Raw genomic sequence first — 15,079 nt, 5'->3', positions numbered from 1 at the left:
CACACACACACACACACACACACACACACACACACACACACACACACACACACACACACACACACACACACACACACACACACACACACACACACACACACACACACACACACACACACAATATCTTGTAAATACACGTGATATTAAACCTATTTAGATTCTTCATTCAAATTATTTATTATTTATCAAATTATTTATCATTTGATTTAATTCTTGAAAATAATTTAACTTTTTATTTATTTATTTAGCTAGCCAAACAAGAAAAGTAAATGCAGTGATCATGAATTATTATGAATTTGTATTTATTATTATAGTGTATATTGTACAATATATAATATAACCCTACATATTTTAGTTTGATGTATTTTTGGACAAGTAAATAAAAACCTTTTCAAACCGTCACAGAAACGAGGTTTTGTCAAATTAAACTTCTGGAGACACAATTCAAATAAAAACACACACGTCTCTGCTCCTGCATCTGTTCGAGTGTGTTCGTCTGTACGTTCATGTGTGTGTTCACCTGGTTTCCTCTTAGACGCCTCCTGTATCTGAATCCGCTCGATTTCAGCCAAACACGGAGGTTCTGGGAAAAACAGGAAATGATGAAAGATCATCAACCAAAGACAGCAGACCATCTCTCAAATCACACATTTTATATTCATTTCATTTATCAAGTGCAAAGTGATTAAAAACAAACACATAAAGAACACAATAATATATTACTATAAAACTCAAATGAGTATAAAATGTAAAGATCTGAAGAGGGAACGAGTGAAGACAGACGCACTCTCTCTCCAGAAGCACAGGCACCATTCAGCCGTCGAAACCTTTCCGTCTCGGTAGGAGTCGCACGAGTTGAAGAACGGCCTGATGCACACTTCATACTTCTCCAGGTTTATGGCGGCCAGCTCCGACTGATCCAGGAACAGGTCATTACTGGTGTCCAGCTTGGAGAACATCCAGCCGATGGAGTCCTTACAGCCGGCCACGAGACCCCGGTCAAACACTGCCGAGGAAAAGAGCACGAGAGATTCAGAATGTAATGCTAATGTAATGTTTTCTGCACACTGTGAACCGTTTAAAAACATGATAATAACTAGATTGATCTCAAGAAGAATGATAAAAGTCAGACTACTGCGTATCATATTTACACATGATGAAATTAATACTTTTATTCAGCAAGAAGAACGCATTAAATTGATCAAAAGCGACAGTAAAGACAAGATTTTTATTTCAGATAAATGCTGTTGTTTTGAACTTTCTATTGAACAAATAATCCTGAAAAAAAGTAAACACTAGCGTTTGGGATCTGCGGAAGAGGATTAAGGCCAAGCAATAATAAAAAAAATTAAATGTCTTGAGATTAAAGTCATTATAATGCAGGATTAAACTCATAATGTTTATTCTCGACATTTTATGTCGACTTTTTTTCTTGAAATGTAAGAGTTTTTTTCTTGAAACAACTTTATTCTCTACATTTTATTTAGACTTTTTTCAAGATGTAAAAAGTTTTTTCTCGAAACACAATGACTTTATTCTCAAAATGTAATGTTTATTCTCGACATTTTATTTCAACTTTTTTTCTGAAATTTAAGAGGTTTTTTTTAAACAACTTTATTCTCAAAATTTAATGAGTTTTTTCTCAAAACAACTTTATTCTCAAAACTTAAGGAGTTTATTCTCAACAATTTTTTAAAATGTTTTTTTCTCGAAACACAATGACTTTATTCTCAAAATGTAATGTTTATTCTCAACATTTTATTTTGACTTTTTTCTTGAAACAACTTTATTCTCAAAATTTAAGGAGTTTATTCTCAACATTTTATTTCGACTTTTCTCGAAATTTAACATGTTTTTTCTCAAAACACAATGACTTTATTCTCAAAATGTAATGTTTATTCTCGACATTTTATTTCGACTTTTTTCTTGAAATTTAAGAGTTTTTTCTTGAAACAACTTTATTCTCAAAACGTAATGCTTTTATTCTCAATTTTATTGACTTTTCTCAAAATTTAACAAGTTTTTTCTCGAAACACAATAACTTTATTCTCAAAATGTAATGTTTATTCTCAACATTTTTACTTTTTTTCTTGAAATTTAAGAGTTTTTTCTTGAAACAACTTTATTCTCAAAACGTAATGCTTTTATTCTCAATTTTATTGACTTTTCTCAAAATTTAACAAGTTTTTTCTCGAAACACAATAACTTTATTCTCAAAATGTAATGTTTATTCTCAACATTTTTACTTTTTTTCTTGAAAAAAACTTAATGATTTTCTTGAAACAACTTTATTCTCAAAATTTAACAAGTTTTTTCTCAAAACAACTTTATTCTCTAAATTTAAGGAGTTTATTCTCAACATTTTAATTCGACTTTTCTCAAAATTTAACATGTTTTTTCTTGAAACACAATGACTTTATTCTCAAAATTTAATGAGTTTATTCTCTACATTTTATTTTGACTTTTCTTAAAATTTAACACGTTTTTTCTCGAAACACAATGACTTTATTCTCAAAATGTAATATTTATTCTCGACATTTTATTTTGACTTTTTTCTTGAAACAACTTTATTCTAAAAATTTAACAAGTTTTTTCTTGAAACAACTTTATTCTGTAAATTTAAGGAGTTTATTCTCAACATTTTATTTTGATTTTTCTCGAAATGTAAATTTTTTTCTCGAAACACAATGACTTTATTCTCAAAATTTAATGAGTTTATTCTCTACATTTTATTTCGACTTCTCAAAATTTAACAAGTTTTTTCTAGAAACACTGACTTTATTCTCAAAATGTAATGTTTATTCTCAACATTTCGACTTTTTTCTTGAAATTTAAGAGTTTTTCTTGAAACAACTTTATTATCAAAACTTGATTTTATTCTCAATTTTATTTTGACTTTTCTCAAAATTTAACAAGTTTTTTCTCGAAACAACTTTATTCTCTAAATTTAAGGAGTTTATTCTCAACATTTTATTTTGACTTTTTTCTCGAAATTTAATGACTTTTTCTTGAAACACAATGATTTTATTCTCAAAATTTAATGAGTTTATTCATGACATTTTATTTCAACTTTTTTCTCAAAATTGAATGAGTTTTTTCTCTTTATTCTTGAAATTTAACGAGTTTAATCTCGCATTATAATGACTTTAATCTCAAGAAAAGTTTTTTATTGTTACTTGGCTCTAATCCTCTTCCGTAGGGATCAGTAAGATTTTTTTATAGAATTTTTTGTTTTCCAGCAAGGAATAAATTACACTTTACTATATATTCACACAGAAAACAGCTGTTTTAAATTGTATAAATATTTCACAATTTTACTTATTTTACCATATTCTTGATCAGACAAATGCAGTCTTGGTGAGCAATTATTTGTAATTGCACAGTCGTGGTGCTGTGGATTCAGCAGTGCTGATGTTACTAGCGCGTGCGTGCGTGCGTGCGTGCGTGCGTGCGTGCGTGCGTGTGAGTGCTTTTGTTTATATTACATTGTGGGGACCAAATGTCCCCATGATGTAATATAAACCTGAGTTCACCTACATCGTGGGGACCAGCCAGCGGTCCCCACAATGTAAATGGGTTTATAAATCATATAGAATGAGTTTTTGTGAAAAAGTAAAAGTTTGCACAGTTTCCTGTGAGGGTTAGGTTTAGGGGTAGGGGCAGGGTAGGGGGATAGAATGTACAGTTTGTTCAGTGTAAAATGCATTGAAGTCTATGGAAAGTCCCCACAATTCACAAAAACAAACATGTGTGTGTGTGTAGGTGTGTGTGTAGGTGTGTGTGTAGGTGTGTGTGTAGGTGTGTGTGTAGGTGTGTGTGTAGGTGTGTGTGTAGGTGTGTGTGTAGGTGTGTGTGTAGGTGTGTGTGTAGGTGTGTGTGTAGGTGTGTGTGTGTGTGTGTGTAGGTGTGTAGGTGTGTAGGTGTGTGTGTGTAGGTGTGTGTGTAGGTGTGTGTGTGTAGGTGTGTGTGTGTAGGTGTGTGTGTGTGTGTGTGTTTTCACCTGACGCTGCTGCTTGACCTTGTCTTCCAGAGTTGTTTTGTTTAGCATTTCCATGTAGAAGCTGAAACCAGTCTCTGAGTCTGTCGCCCAAATCTGCCAAATCCTGACCGGTGCACATCTCTGGAGAGACAGAAACACCGCGAGAGCCAGTAAACAATCACATGATCCTTATGGGTGAACTATCAGTGGTGTATTAATAATGCAGAGGAACAATAAACTCACTCAAACACATTAAACACATTAAACTAGGCTTCATAAAACATGAACGTTTGAACTGGCTCTGGCAGCAGTGGTGAACAAGCTCTGACCTGGTTTGGGTTCGGCTGACGTCTCTGGATTCGTCTTGATCTTGGGTTCTGCTTTAGGGACTCCAGCAGTGACACAAGGACATAAACCAGAACACAGAACGGACAGATCCTTCCCCGCCAAACACGCCTGCTGCTCCAGCTTACACTGATCACACACACACACACACACACACACACACACACACACACACACACACACACACACACACACACAGCTTCTGTTTCACTTCATATGAAATAGCTGCAATGTGTTCATGTCTCAAAGCAACAATTGGATTCATAATTAAGCAGGTCTGAGAGGCTGTGACGGCTGAAGATGCTCGTTCACTATTCAGGATGGAGAACGAGTGCGTTCTCAGGGTCGCCACCAGTCAGAAGTTCAGCGTTAATGTTTCTCATGATGTTAAAAGCCTTTTGATCATGAGACTTCTGCAGTGAAACTGATGAGGTGCAGCCGAAATTTAAAGAGACGCGTCATGAAGGCCTTTTCACACGTTCCTCCTTCAGTAGTCTAAATCTCTAAGTGTTACGGTTTGCTGCAGGAAGGAGCACAGACGAGGAGTAGAAATCCAAATACTAGTTTTAATGACGTAATCCACAGGTTAACAGGCATAGAGAAGCAACACAACATCTTACAACGGTGAACGGACAAGGACTGAGTGAACGGGGGCAAACTAAAAAGCAAACATAACAAGGGTGATTAACTAGACACAGGTGATACAGATAACTAATGATTAAGGCGGGAAACAGAACATGTGATCACAGAACGAAAACAAAGTCCATAAACTGAAACTGAAACTAAACAGACTGTGACATTACGCCCCCCTCCGGAAAGGCGTGTCCTCACGCCGTGAAAGGAGAAATGGAGGCGTCTTGGGAGGAGGACGAGGGTGTGGCCAGGAGCAGGAACCGGAGGCAGGCAGAAGACTGGAAGATGACGACCAAGGCGGGATTGGAGGAGGTAGGAGTGGCCAGGTGGATGTGACCCAGAGCACAGCCAAGGCGGTGACCCAAGGTGACGTCAACGGTGGTAGGAGCCTTGATGGTGGTTTCGTGGAGATGACCAACGGTGACGGAGCCTTGGAGGGTGGAATCCCCCGCGCAGACGGAAGTCCGAGGCGGTGATGGAATGCCGATGACCTGGGCGGCCGCGACGAAGCCGCAGTGACGACTTTCCGAGGCGAAGGTGGAGATCCGGAGAGCAGAGGACGAGCTGGAGTGACCGAGGGCGGAGGTGGAGCCTGAGGGAGGGCGGAGCTTGCCGAAGCCGAAGGGGTGGAGGGCCGAAGAGCAGCGCACGGCCCGCAAGTCCGCAGCGGAGGCTTGGCGACGTCCGACCCAGGGGGAGCCGACATACCGAGGGAGCCCGGCGAGTCTGAATGCTCGATGGTCGGAGCCGGAGTCGAGGGGAGGAGGAGTGTAGGTGCAGGAGCCAGGCCGACGGGTCGAGGCAGGACAAAACACGACGAGGCAAGAGGCGGAGCCACTGACTCCTGACGCCCAGAAGGAGTGACCTCCCAGCAGGACCATGATGAGGCCTCGCCACTGAGAGGAGGATGAGGTGAGTCAATGGGAATGATGGGAGGTGACGATGGCTGGGTGACAGGCTTGGCGATGCTCTGGAAATGAGTGGCACAGGAACCCAAAGATGAAGTGTCCTTACTGGTAGTCATTTGAGGTGGTGGGAGAGGGAGGTTGGGTGGGGATGATAGAACTGTCGAAGAATCAGAATCATTGGAAATGCAGGGATACAAAGTATTTTTCACACCACTCTCTATAAAACTGTCCAATAAGTCCAACTGTTGCTCGCTCTCAGTGGCGGGGGTATGGGCGGGGCTCGCATCCATCCCCTCGAACTCCACTAGGACTCCCACGGCGACGGATGATGACGTCGGCTCACGCCCCTGGTCAGATTCCTGGTGGTGCTTCGGCTCCGGGGCGATGTTGAGCTCCACCTCTTTGTCCTCGGGTGTAGGCTCTAGCGTCGCGGCAGGCGGAAGCTTCCAGTCTGCGGGGGGCACAGGCGTCGTCAATCGCGGTGGTGACGGGCTGGGCTCTGGGTCTGGCCAGGCTCGGAATCGGGACCGCACGCTTTCCAGACACAAATATACGGCTTCCCTCCAACTAAGTCCGGTGGTGTCTGGAAGGTGGGTGGCATGGTAGAGGTTGGCCCCGATCCAGAACAGGTCCTTGATGGTTTCATCCTCCAAAGAGGTCTGTCTAGCCAAAACCCAAAAGTTGGTGGCAAAATGAAAAAAATCGTGGCTTTCCTGGGCCACGGTGATGAACGTGGCCCGTTCATCAAATTTGGGCGGTCCGTTCATCTGTTACGGTTTGCTGCAGGAAGGAGCACAGACGAGGAGTAGAAATCCAAATACTAGTTTTAATGACGTAATCCACAGGTTAACAGGCATAGAGAAGCAACACAACATCTTACAACGGTGAACGGACAAGGACTGAGTGAATAGAGGCAAACTAAATAGCAAACATAACAAGGGTGATTAACTAGACACAGGTGATACAGATAACTAATGATTAAGGCGGGAAACAGAACATGTGATCACAGAACGAAAACAAAGTCCATAAACTGAAACTGAAACTAAACAGACTGTGACACTAAGATAATTAAATCTCTAAAATAAATAAATAAATACATTTTAAATACTAGTAAATAGTAAATCAATCAAATGAATTAATTAACTATTTTAAAATACAGTAAATCTTTAAAATAAATAACCACATTTAAAATAAAGTCAATGAATAAATACATTTGAAAGAAATTAAATCTATAAAATGAATGAATGAATGAATTTAAAATAAAATCTATAAATTAATTTAAAGTAAAGTAATTCAAATAAGTAAATATATATATAAATTTAAAAGAAATTAAATCTATAAAATAATTAAATTAATTCATCTATATATAAACTAATTTAAAATAATGTAATTCTATAATATAAATAAATACATTTAAAATAAAATAAATCTAAAAATAAATACATTTAAAAGAAATTAAACCTATAAAATAAATACATTTAAGATAAAATAAATCTATGAATAAATAAATTTAAAATAACAATTCTTTAAAATAAATACATACATTTAAAATAAAGTAAATGAATAAATACATTTAAAATAACGTAAATCTGTAAAATAAATAAACCGAAAATAAAGTCAATCTATAAAATGAATGAATATAAATAAAATAAATCCCTAAAATAAATAAACCGAAAATAAAGTCAATCTATAAAATGAATGAATATAAATAAAATAAATCCCTAAAATAAATAAATTGAAAATAGTCAATCTATAAAATACATTTTAAATAATTTAATTATATTAAATAAATAAATACAATTCAAAGAAAGTAAATAAATAAATAGAAAATAAAGTCAATCTATAAAATGAATGAATATAAATAAAATAAATCCCTAAAATAAATAAACCGAAAATAAAGTCAATCTATAAAATGAATGAATATAAATAAAATAAATCCCTAAAATAAATAAATTGAAAATAGTCAATCTATAAAATACATTTTAAATAATTTAATTATATTAAATAAATAAATACAATTCAAAGAAAGTAAATAAATAAATAGAAAATAAAGTCAATCTTTAAACTAAATTAATTAATTAATTTAAAATAAATCTATAAAATAAATAAATAAATAAATACATTTAAAAGAAAGTAAATAAATACACTGAAAATAAAGTAAATCCATAAAATAAATAAATTAATTAATTTAAAATAAATCTATAAAAGAAATAAATGAGTAAATCAATTTAAAATAAAGTAAATCTATAAAATAGATGAATGAATGCATTTAAAGTACATTTATAATATAAATAAATAAATACATTTAAAGGGTAAATAAATAAATTTAAACTAAAAACATTCAAAATAAAACACTTAAAATTTGTTTTACCTGCATGTCAACCAGCAGCAGAGAACCGTGAACATGTGAATGTGTTGTTAAATTATTAAAATATTAACTTCAAATCTCAGGAGGACTACAAGTAAATATTTAAGCTCAAAGGGGCTCGGCTGATGATGAAAAAGTTAGTGAATTCCTCCTCTAACGTGGAAATTAATCCAACTCTAGACTGTCGGTGATGGAGCGTCACCTTCACAAACCCTCGACGCCCTCGTGACGCACCTTCATCATAGAAATCGATGGATTCTCGGACACAGTGTAAACTCTGATGAAGGAGTCGCTGGCTCTCCTCCTGATGACTGTATTGATTCATGCACAGTTTTTAATTTTGACCTTGTGTGCAAGAGAGAGAACATTACCTCCCTCTCTCTCTCTCTCTCTTCTATCTGAATGAGCAATCGTTGCTTATAAATATAAATGCCTATAAATATTTGATCTGGTTCCAGCTCAAGCCTTGATGTTCTCACTGCAGCCTAGACGCAGTGTGTGTGTGTGTGTGTGTACCTGTGACGCGTAGTTGTGTCCGTCTGATCCGCACACAGGCGTTGAAGGCGTCACTGAACAGGGTTTACAGCTGTTAGAGTGAGGCTTCAGTCCAGACTGTCTGATTCTACAGAAAACACACAAAAAACAATCAATCTAACAGTTTCTGCTGTGAAATGTTGGGCGTAATGATCAATAACAAGATGATTTTATCCAACAATGCTCTTTTCTTTAATACAAATGTAATGTTGTTTAGTATATACTGATAAAGGAAGCATTGCATTCTGGGATACAGTGTGATATATGATATTGCACAGCAAATAAAGCTTGTTAATGAAGTATAAAAGTAGGATGAATCCCTTTAAAGCCTGAAATCTAAAATAAAATAAGATTTTTCTGTTTGCATGTTTTTGTTGACACATCAGGCACTTATGACTTATATTATAGTATGATTTATTGAGAATATGGAGGAAAAACAGCTCAATTTTATTCTGAAAAATATGCAATTTGGTGCAGATGCTGATATTGACAGATGTTTATATTAAGATAAAATTCTGTGAAGCAGATACTTGCATAAAATGCATGTAAATATCAATATCTGCCAATAATTTGTCTTAATAAGTAATTTTAAAATATATAATGCAATGCAATACAATGTTAATTGAGAGATGAACAAATAAACTTCCTCAAAAGATGATGATCATATTTGATACTCATGATTTTTCCATATAATGATGTCTGGATAATCAAGTAAACCGAAGCTGATTCATCCTGAAATATTACTAACAATATCAAAGTTATTCTTACGTTTAATTTATATAAATCAGTGCAGATTTCACAGATTTGAGAAGTTGCTGTTCCATATATATTTAATATAAATCAATAACAATATGATTTTGTCCAACAATGCTCTTTTCTTTAATACAAATGTAATGTTGCTCAGTATATACTGACAAAAGGAAGCATTGCATTCTGGGATACAGTGTGATATATGATATTGCACAACAAATAAAGCTTGTTAATGAAGTATAAAAGTAGGATGAACCGCTTTTTAAAGCCTGACATCTGAAATAACACTCAGAAAAATGTGATTTTTCAGTTTGCATGTGTTTTTGTTGATGCATCAGGCATTTATGACTCATATTATAGTATGATTTATTGAGAATATGGAGGAAAAACAGCTCAGTTTTAAATATGCAATTTAGTGCAGATGATGATATTGACATGATTATATTAAGATAAAATTCTGTGTAGCAGATACTTGCATAAAATGCATGTAAATATCAATATCTGCAAATAATTTGTCTTAGTAAGTAGTTTTAAAATATATGATGCAATGCAATACAATGATGATTGAGAGATGAACAAATAAACTTCCTCAAAAGATGATGATCATATTTGATGCTCATGATTTTTCTATAAAATGATGTCTGGATAATCAAGTAAACCGAAGCTGCTTCATCCTGAAATATTACTAACAATATCAAAGTTATTCTTACGTTTAATTTATATAAATCAGTGCAGATTTCACAGATTTGAGAAGTTGCTGTTCTATATATCTTAGTTTAATCTTAGTTCTCAGTTTATTTGAGATTATAAGATATTCCATAGATGATTTAATGATCCAATCACATGTTCAGAAGCTTTATCTCTACAGATAATGCAGCATTTATGAATAAACGTCTATTTAAATGGAAGTACAAATGAATATACTGTAGTGTTGGTGGTAATGGTCTCTGTTCATTTGCTTCAGTGTGATATTAACCAGAGAACAGCAGAGTTTATGAACCCACTGATTTGTGTGACTTTTCATCATTTATCTGGTCTGCAAAGCTTTAGTGTAATCGGCAAAAACTAATGAGTCAGAACATTATAACCCGCCGTGTCCACATCTGCAGAGACAGTCGTTTGTCTCGTGTGTGTGTGTGTGTGTGTGAGAGTCACATGACCTCTGGTGCAGACAGACAGTTTGATCACTCATCTTATAAAAGAAGGAAAGTCTGCAGTCAAAAGAACAAAACTGATTTAACCCTATAAAGCCTACTGTATCATATCTGATATGCGGTTTTTAGAGACTCAACATGATCAAAACTTTTTTAGCAAGTAAAAGTCTTAATATAATTGTATAAACGTCCTTCTTCAGCTTGTGCTTCACGTGTCTTTACGCTGTGAAATCTGCACTGATTTATATCAAGTAAACGTAAGAATAACTTTTATATTGTTAGTAATATTTCAAGATGAACAGTTACTGAACTGAAGCAGTTTCAGTTTACTTGATTATCAAAATCATGAGTATCAAATATGATCATCATCTTTTGAGGAAGGTTTATTTGTTCATCTCTCAATCATCATTGTATTGCATTGCATTATATATTTTAAAACTACAGATCTTTCATCATTTAAATATCTTATTAGGCATGTGACGGTATCAAAGTTTCATGTTGCGATTAATTGCTGAAGCTTTTATCACGGTATACGGTATTATCACGATATTGAAATAAGTTGCAAAAAAGTGTTGTCATAGTATAACAGGTTTAAGAAACTTTTTGTAATAACAAAAATAACTCTGAATGTTTAAATACAATAATACAATACACCAAAAATATATAAGTAAAATTTTCAAACAGATTAAAGTGCAAAAGAATTAGGTGATAAAGAGGAAACACTTTACAATAAGGTCACATTATTTAATGCATTAACTCAGATTGAGCAATAGCTACATTTGATACAGAAAGTGTTATTTTTTTGTTAATGTTAGTTTAGAAACACAACTGATTGTTGTTAGTTTTATCTCAGGTCCATTAAATAAGTTATTTTAATTTTAGTAATGTTATTAAACAGTAACTAAGAAATTAACATTAACTAAGAATAATTAATGCTTTATAAGTATTTTTCATTGTCAGTTTGGTAATAATGAATTAACATGTAAACTAATGAAGCCGTATGTCTCAAAGATTTACTGAACAATAACAAATAATCAGAACATTTCTAATCATTGGGGCATGTTGTAGTCCAGATTAAAATATAAAAATGTTTAAGTTTGAAAATAAATAGTCTATTAAGTCTTTAAGTATTTGGTGTTGTGATGAACAACATTGAGATTACAAAAAAATGAATGGCTGTTTGAGGCATTTTAAAAACTTCACTAGCACAGCTGCTTTTTTTGCGGGGTTTCCGGGGTAACCGCTGCATTTCTGCTGTTCCATCTGAGCGCGTGTCCTTTTGACGCAGAATACAGCGGTGTTGTGCATTTTATACGGTTGATAGGGAAAGTATTCTTAAATGCATTATAAAAATTTTAATAATTGGTAATAAATTATTATTTACGGTATTTTGAAGTGCCCACGATAACAATATCGTGCATATTCATTACCGCGATATATCGCATTACCGAATATCGGCACATCTACATCTTACTAAGATATTATTGGCAGATATTGATATTTATATGCATTTTATGTCAGTATCAGCTACTGTTATAAAAATCTCATTGATTTACAATACAAGCATCAGAATTTCATCTTACTTTTTGTCCATATAAATATCAACATTTGCACCAATTGCATATTTTTGCTCAGTTTGCGCCTCTGAATATAATTGAGCTGTTTTTTCCTCCATATTCTCATTATATCAGACTATATGAGCCATTATGATACTCCACATATGCAAACCTTTTTCATATTTTGTCAAAATGTTCAATAAACTGTACATTTCAAACAGCGGTTAATACAGTTTTAAAGGTCAGAAAGAAGGTGGAAATGGTTATTGAAAACTAAACTCATGACTAGTGTTGTCAAAAGTACAGACTTCGATACCAAGTCGGTACTGAAATTTTAAAAATGTGATGCTTTGAGCGCTGTTTAGTGGATTCTTAAACACCTCTGATTGGCCATTGTGTTCACATGCTCATCAGATATGTCTGTGATTGGCTACAATGATCAACGCTTCAAAAACATGTTGTAAATAAACATCAATGACGCTCTTCACCGAGCGCTTACACAGATGCACACAGGAGCATTGTGGGGAAAAGTCACAAAGTCTCATGAAAAACAAAAACTTTTCTTCAAATTGTGGCTAAATTACACTGAAACCAAGTAAAAAGGGCTCATTTTATAATCACTGAAATAATCATCAGTAATTCCAGTCTCACTTTCTGCTTGAAACTATGTAGGTTTGTAACTAATTTGCATAATGCCAGCCTATGCATTTCATTTCATACCGACTTGGTATCAAAGTCAACACTTTCGACAACACTAAATATGACCGAGCTGATGTGAGCGAGACTCACCTGTGCTCCAGTTTCTTGCGGTTGACACACATGGCTCTCTGGTAGCCCTGAGCCACACACACCTTATGGCGGCTGCATTTGACCTTCTGACACGGATCCTTCGTGGTATCCAGACCTGCAAAAGCGGACAGTGAGATCCTGAAGGCTGGAAGTGAACATGCACTCAAAAAGAGTTCATTGAGGACCTATTCTGCTCTCTTCCATGTTCGAGTCCCTCCAGCAGGAGTTATTCTCTGTATCAGTGTCACTGTTTCTGAACTCCCTGAAACGCCTGCATTGTAGTCTTGAGTTTTCTTCCGGGAACAAACATGTCACAGTATTCCTCATTTAAATAATTCCCATCTAAGGCATGAAACTAAAGTTGCGCTAGTCTTTTCGTCTCTATTGTGCCGTATATCTCAGTGAAATGCTTCGCAAACAAGAACAAATGTAGGGCGCCCTCATCATCAGAGAAGAGAAGACATGTCACTGCAAGAGGGGGCGCTTTTTAAAATCATACAGGGCCCTAGAATTGTCATTTTTTTATTTCATGGTGACTTTAAACAAATTTACCAAAGAAATAAAATGGGGAAACACTCTGTCCACTACTGTGTCCTTAGAAAAGTTACAGGAATACGATACTCTACATAAAGCAAAACAAGCAGATTTTACAATCTCATTTATGGCAAATGAGATGAATATCTTTCTATCTCTGCACTGATTATGAATAATTCAAAACAAGACTAGAGGAAAGCAAAAAAAAACCTCAGCCCAGGAAAAAGAAAAAGATCAGGATGGAAGCGGCATTTCACCGGAGAATATACCATCTGTTTTCTGTGTGTGTCGGAAAACTGATAAACAAGACCACAAACAAACAACTACAGGCCAGAGACAGAACAACACACACGAACATAAATCAGAAACAGAGAGACGGGAACATCCATTCCCGAGAGAAAACACACGACAGAGAAAACATGTTTTCCTACAAATATTAGGAAAGACACCGCAGGAGCGGGAAAATATGGAACATAACGACTGTGATGATTATTCAGATTATTCAGTGAAAAACAAACTGTGAATCTGACAGGATGTTTTTCTTCCTGTTCTGACACTTGCAAGTGTAACATAAAGCATCATGGTATCATCTTGGAAATAGTACAAGAGTTATTTCATATTCTTCAATGGATAAATGAATACCATAGAGTGTTTCCATGTCTTTTTACCAATGAATTTCCTGAATTTTATTCTCGATATCTAATGATTTTATTCTCGACATTTTATTTGAACTTTTTTCTCAAAACACAATGACTTTAGTCTTGAAATTAAATGAGTTTATTCTCGACAATTTATTTAAACTTTTTTTCTCCAAATTTAACAAGTTTTTTCTTTAAAATACAACAACTTTATTCTTAAAATTTAATGAGTTTATTCTCACCATTTAATTTCGATTTTTTTCTCGAAATTTAACATTTTTTTTCTTGAAACACGACAACTTTATTCTCAAAATTGAATGACTTTATTCTCAACAATTTATTTCAACTTTACTTTAATGAGTTTATTCTCACCATTTAATTTCATTTTTTTTCTTGAAATTTAACAATTTTTTTCTTGAAACATGACAACTTTATTCTCAAAATTTAATGAGTTTATTCTCACCATTTAATTTCGATTATTTTTCCCGAAATTTAACCATTTTTTTCTTGAAACACGACAACTTTATTCTCAAAATTTAATGAGTTTATTCTCACCATTTAATTTAGATGTTTTTCCTGAAATTTAACCATTTTTTTCTTGAAACACGACAACTTTATTCTCAAAATTTAATGAGTTTATTCTCAACATTTTATTTCAACTTTTGTCTCGAAATTTAACCATTTTTTCTCAAAACAGTGACTTTATTCTCAAAATGTAATAATTTTATTCTCGACATTGCATTTCGACTTTTAACGAGTTTAATCTTGCATTATAATGACTTTAATCTCGAGATGGTTTTATTTTTTATTACTTGGTCCTAATCCTCTTTCGTAGGGATCAGTAAGATTTTTTCAAGAAGATCATTAAGATTTTTTTAAAGAAGTTTTCTT

General features: G+C 34.4%; 1 protein-coding gene across 5 annotated transcripts in view; it reads right to left on the bottom strand.

Annotated features, from left to right (window-relative positions):
- LOC137007437 (testican-2-like) overlaps positions 1 to 15,079 on the bottom strand; it is a 67,164-nt gene that overhangs the window by 2,993 nt on the left and 49,092 nt on the right. For all 5 annotated transcript variants that reach the window (XM_067368883.1, XM_067368887.1, XM_067368886.1 and 2 more), the window contains 6 exons: positions 13,017 to 13,131; positions 8,750 to 8,855; positions 4,309 to 4,453; positions 4,001 to 4,120; positions 788 to 1,006; positions 521 to 583 (listed from right to left, as the gene is read on the bottom strand). In XM_067368883.1, coding sequence (XP_067224984.1) covers positions 521 to 583; positions 788 to 1,006; positions 4,001 to 4,120; positions 4,309 to 4,453; positions 8,750 to 8,855; positions 13,017 to 13,131 — 768 coding nt within the window. The remainder of the gene's footprint in view (positions 1 to 520; positions 584 to 787; positions 1,007 to 4,000; positions 4,121 to 4,308; positions 4,454 to 8,749; positions 8,856 to 13,016; positions 13,132 to 15,079) is intronic.

The sequence above is a fragment of the Chanodichthys erythropterus genome, chromosome 19 (assembly GCF_024489055.1).
Source record: "Chanodichthys erythropterus isolate Z2021 chromosome 19, ASM2448905v1, whole genome shotgun sequence".
Classification (NCBI taxonomy): Eukaryota; Metazoa; Chordata; class Actinopteri; order Cypriniformes; family Xenocyprididae; genus Chanodichthys; species Chanodichthys erythropterus.
Note: the sequence above shows the minus strand (reverse complement) of the source record. Positions and strands in the feature narration are given on the sequence as shown.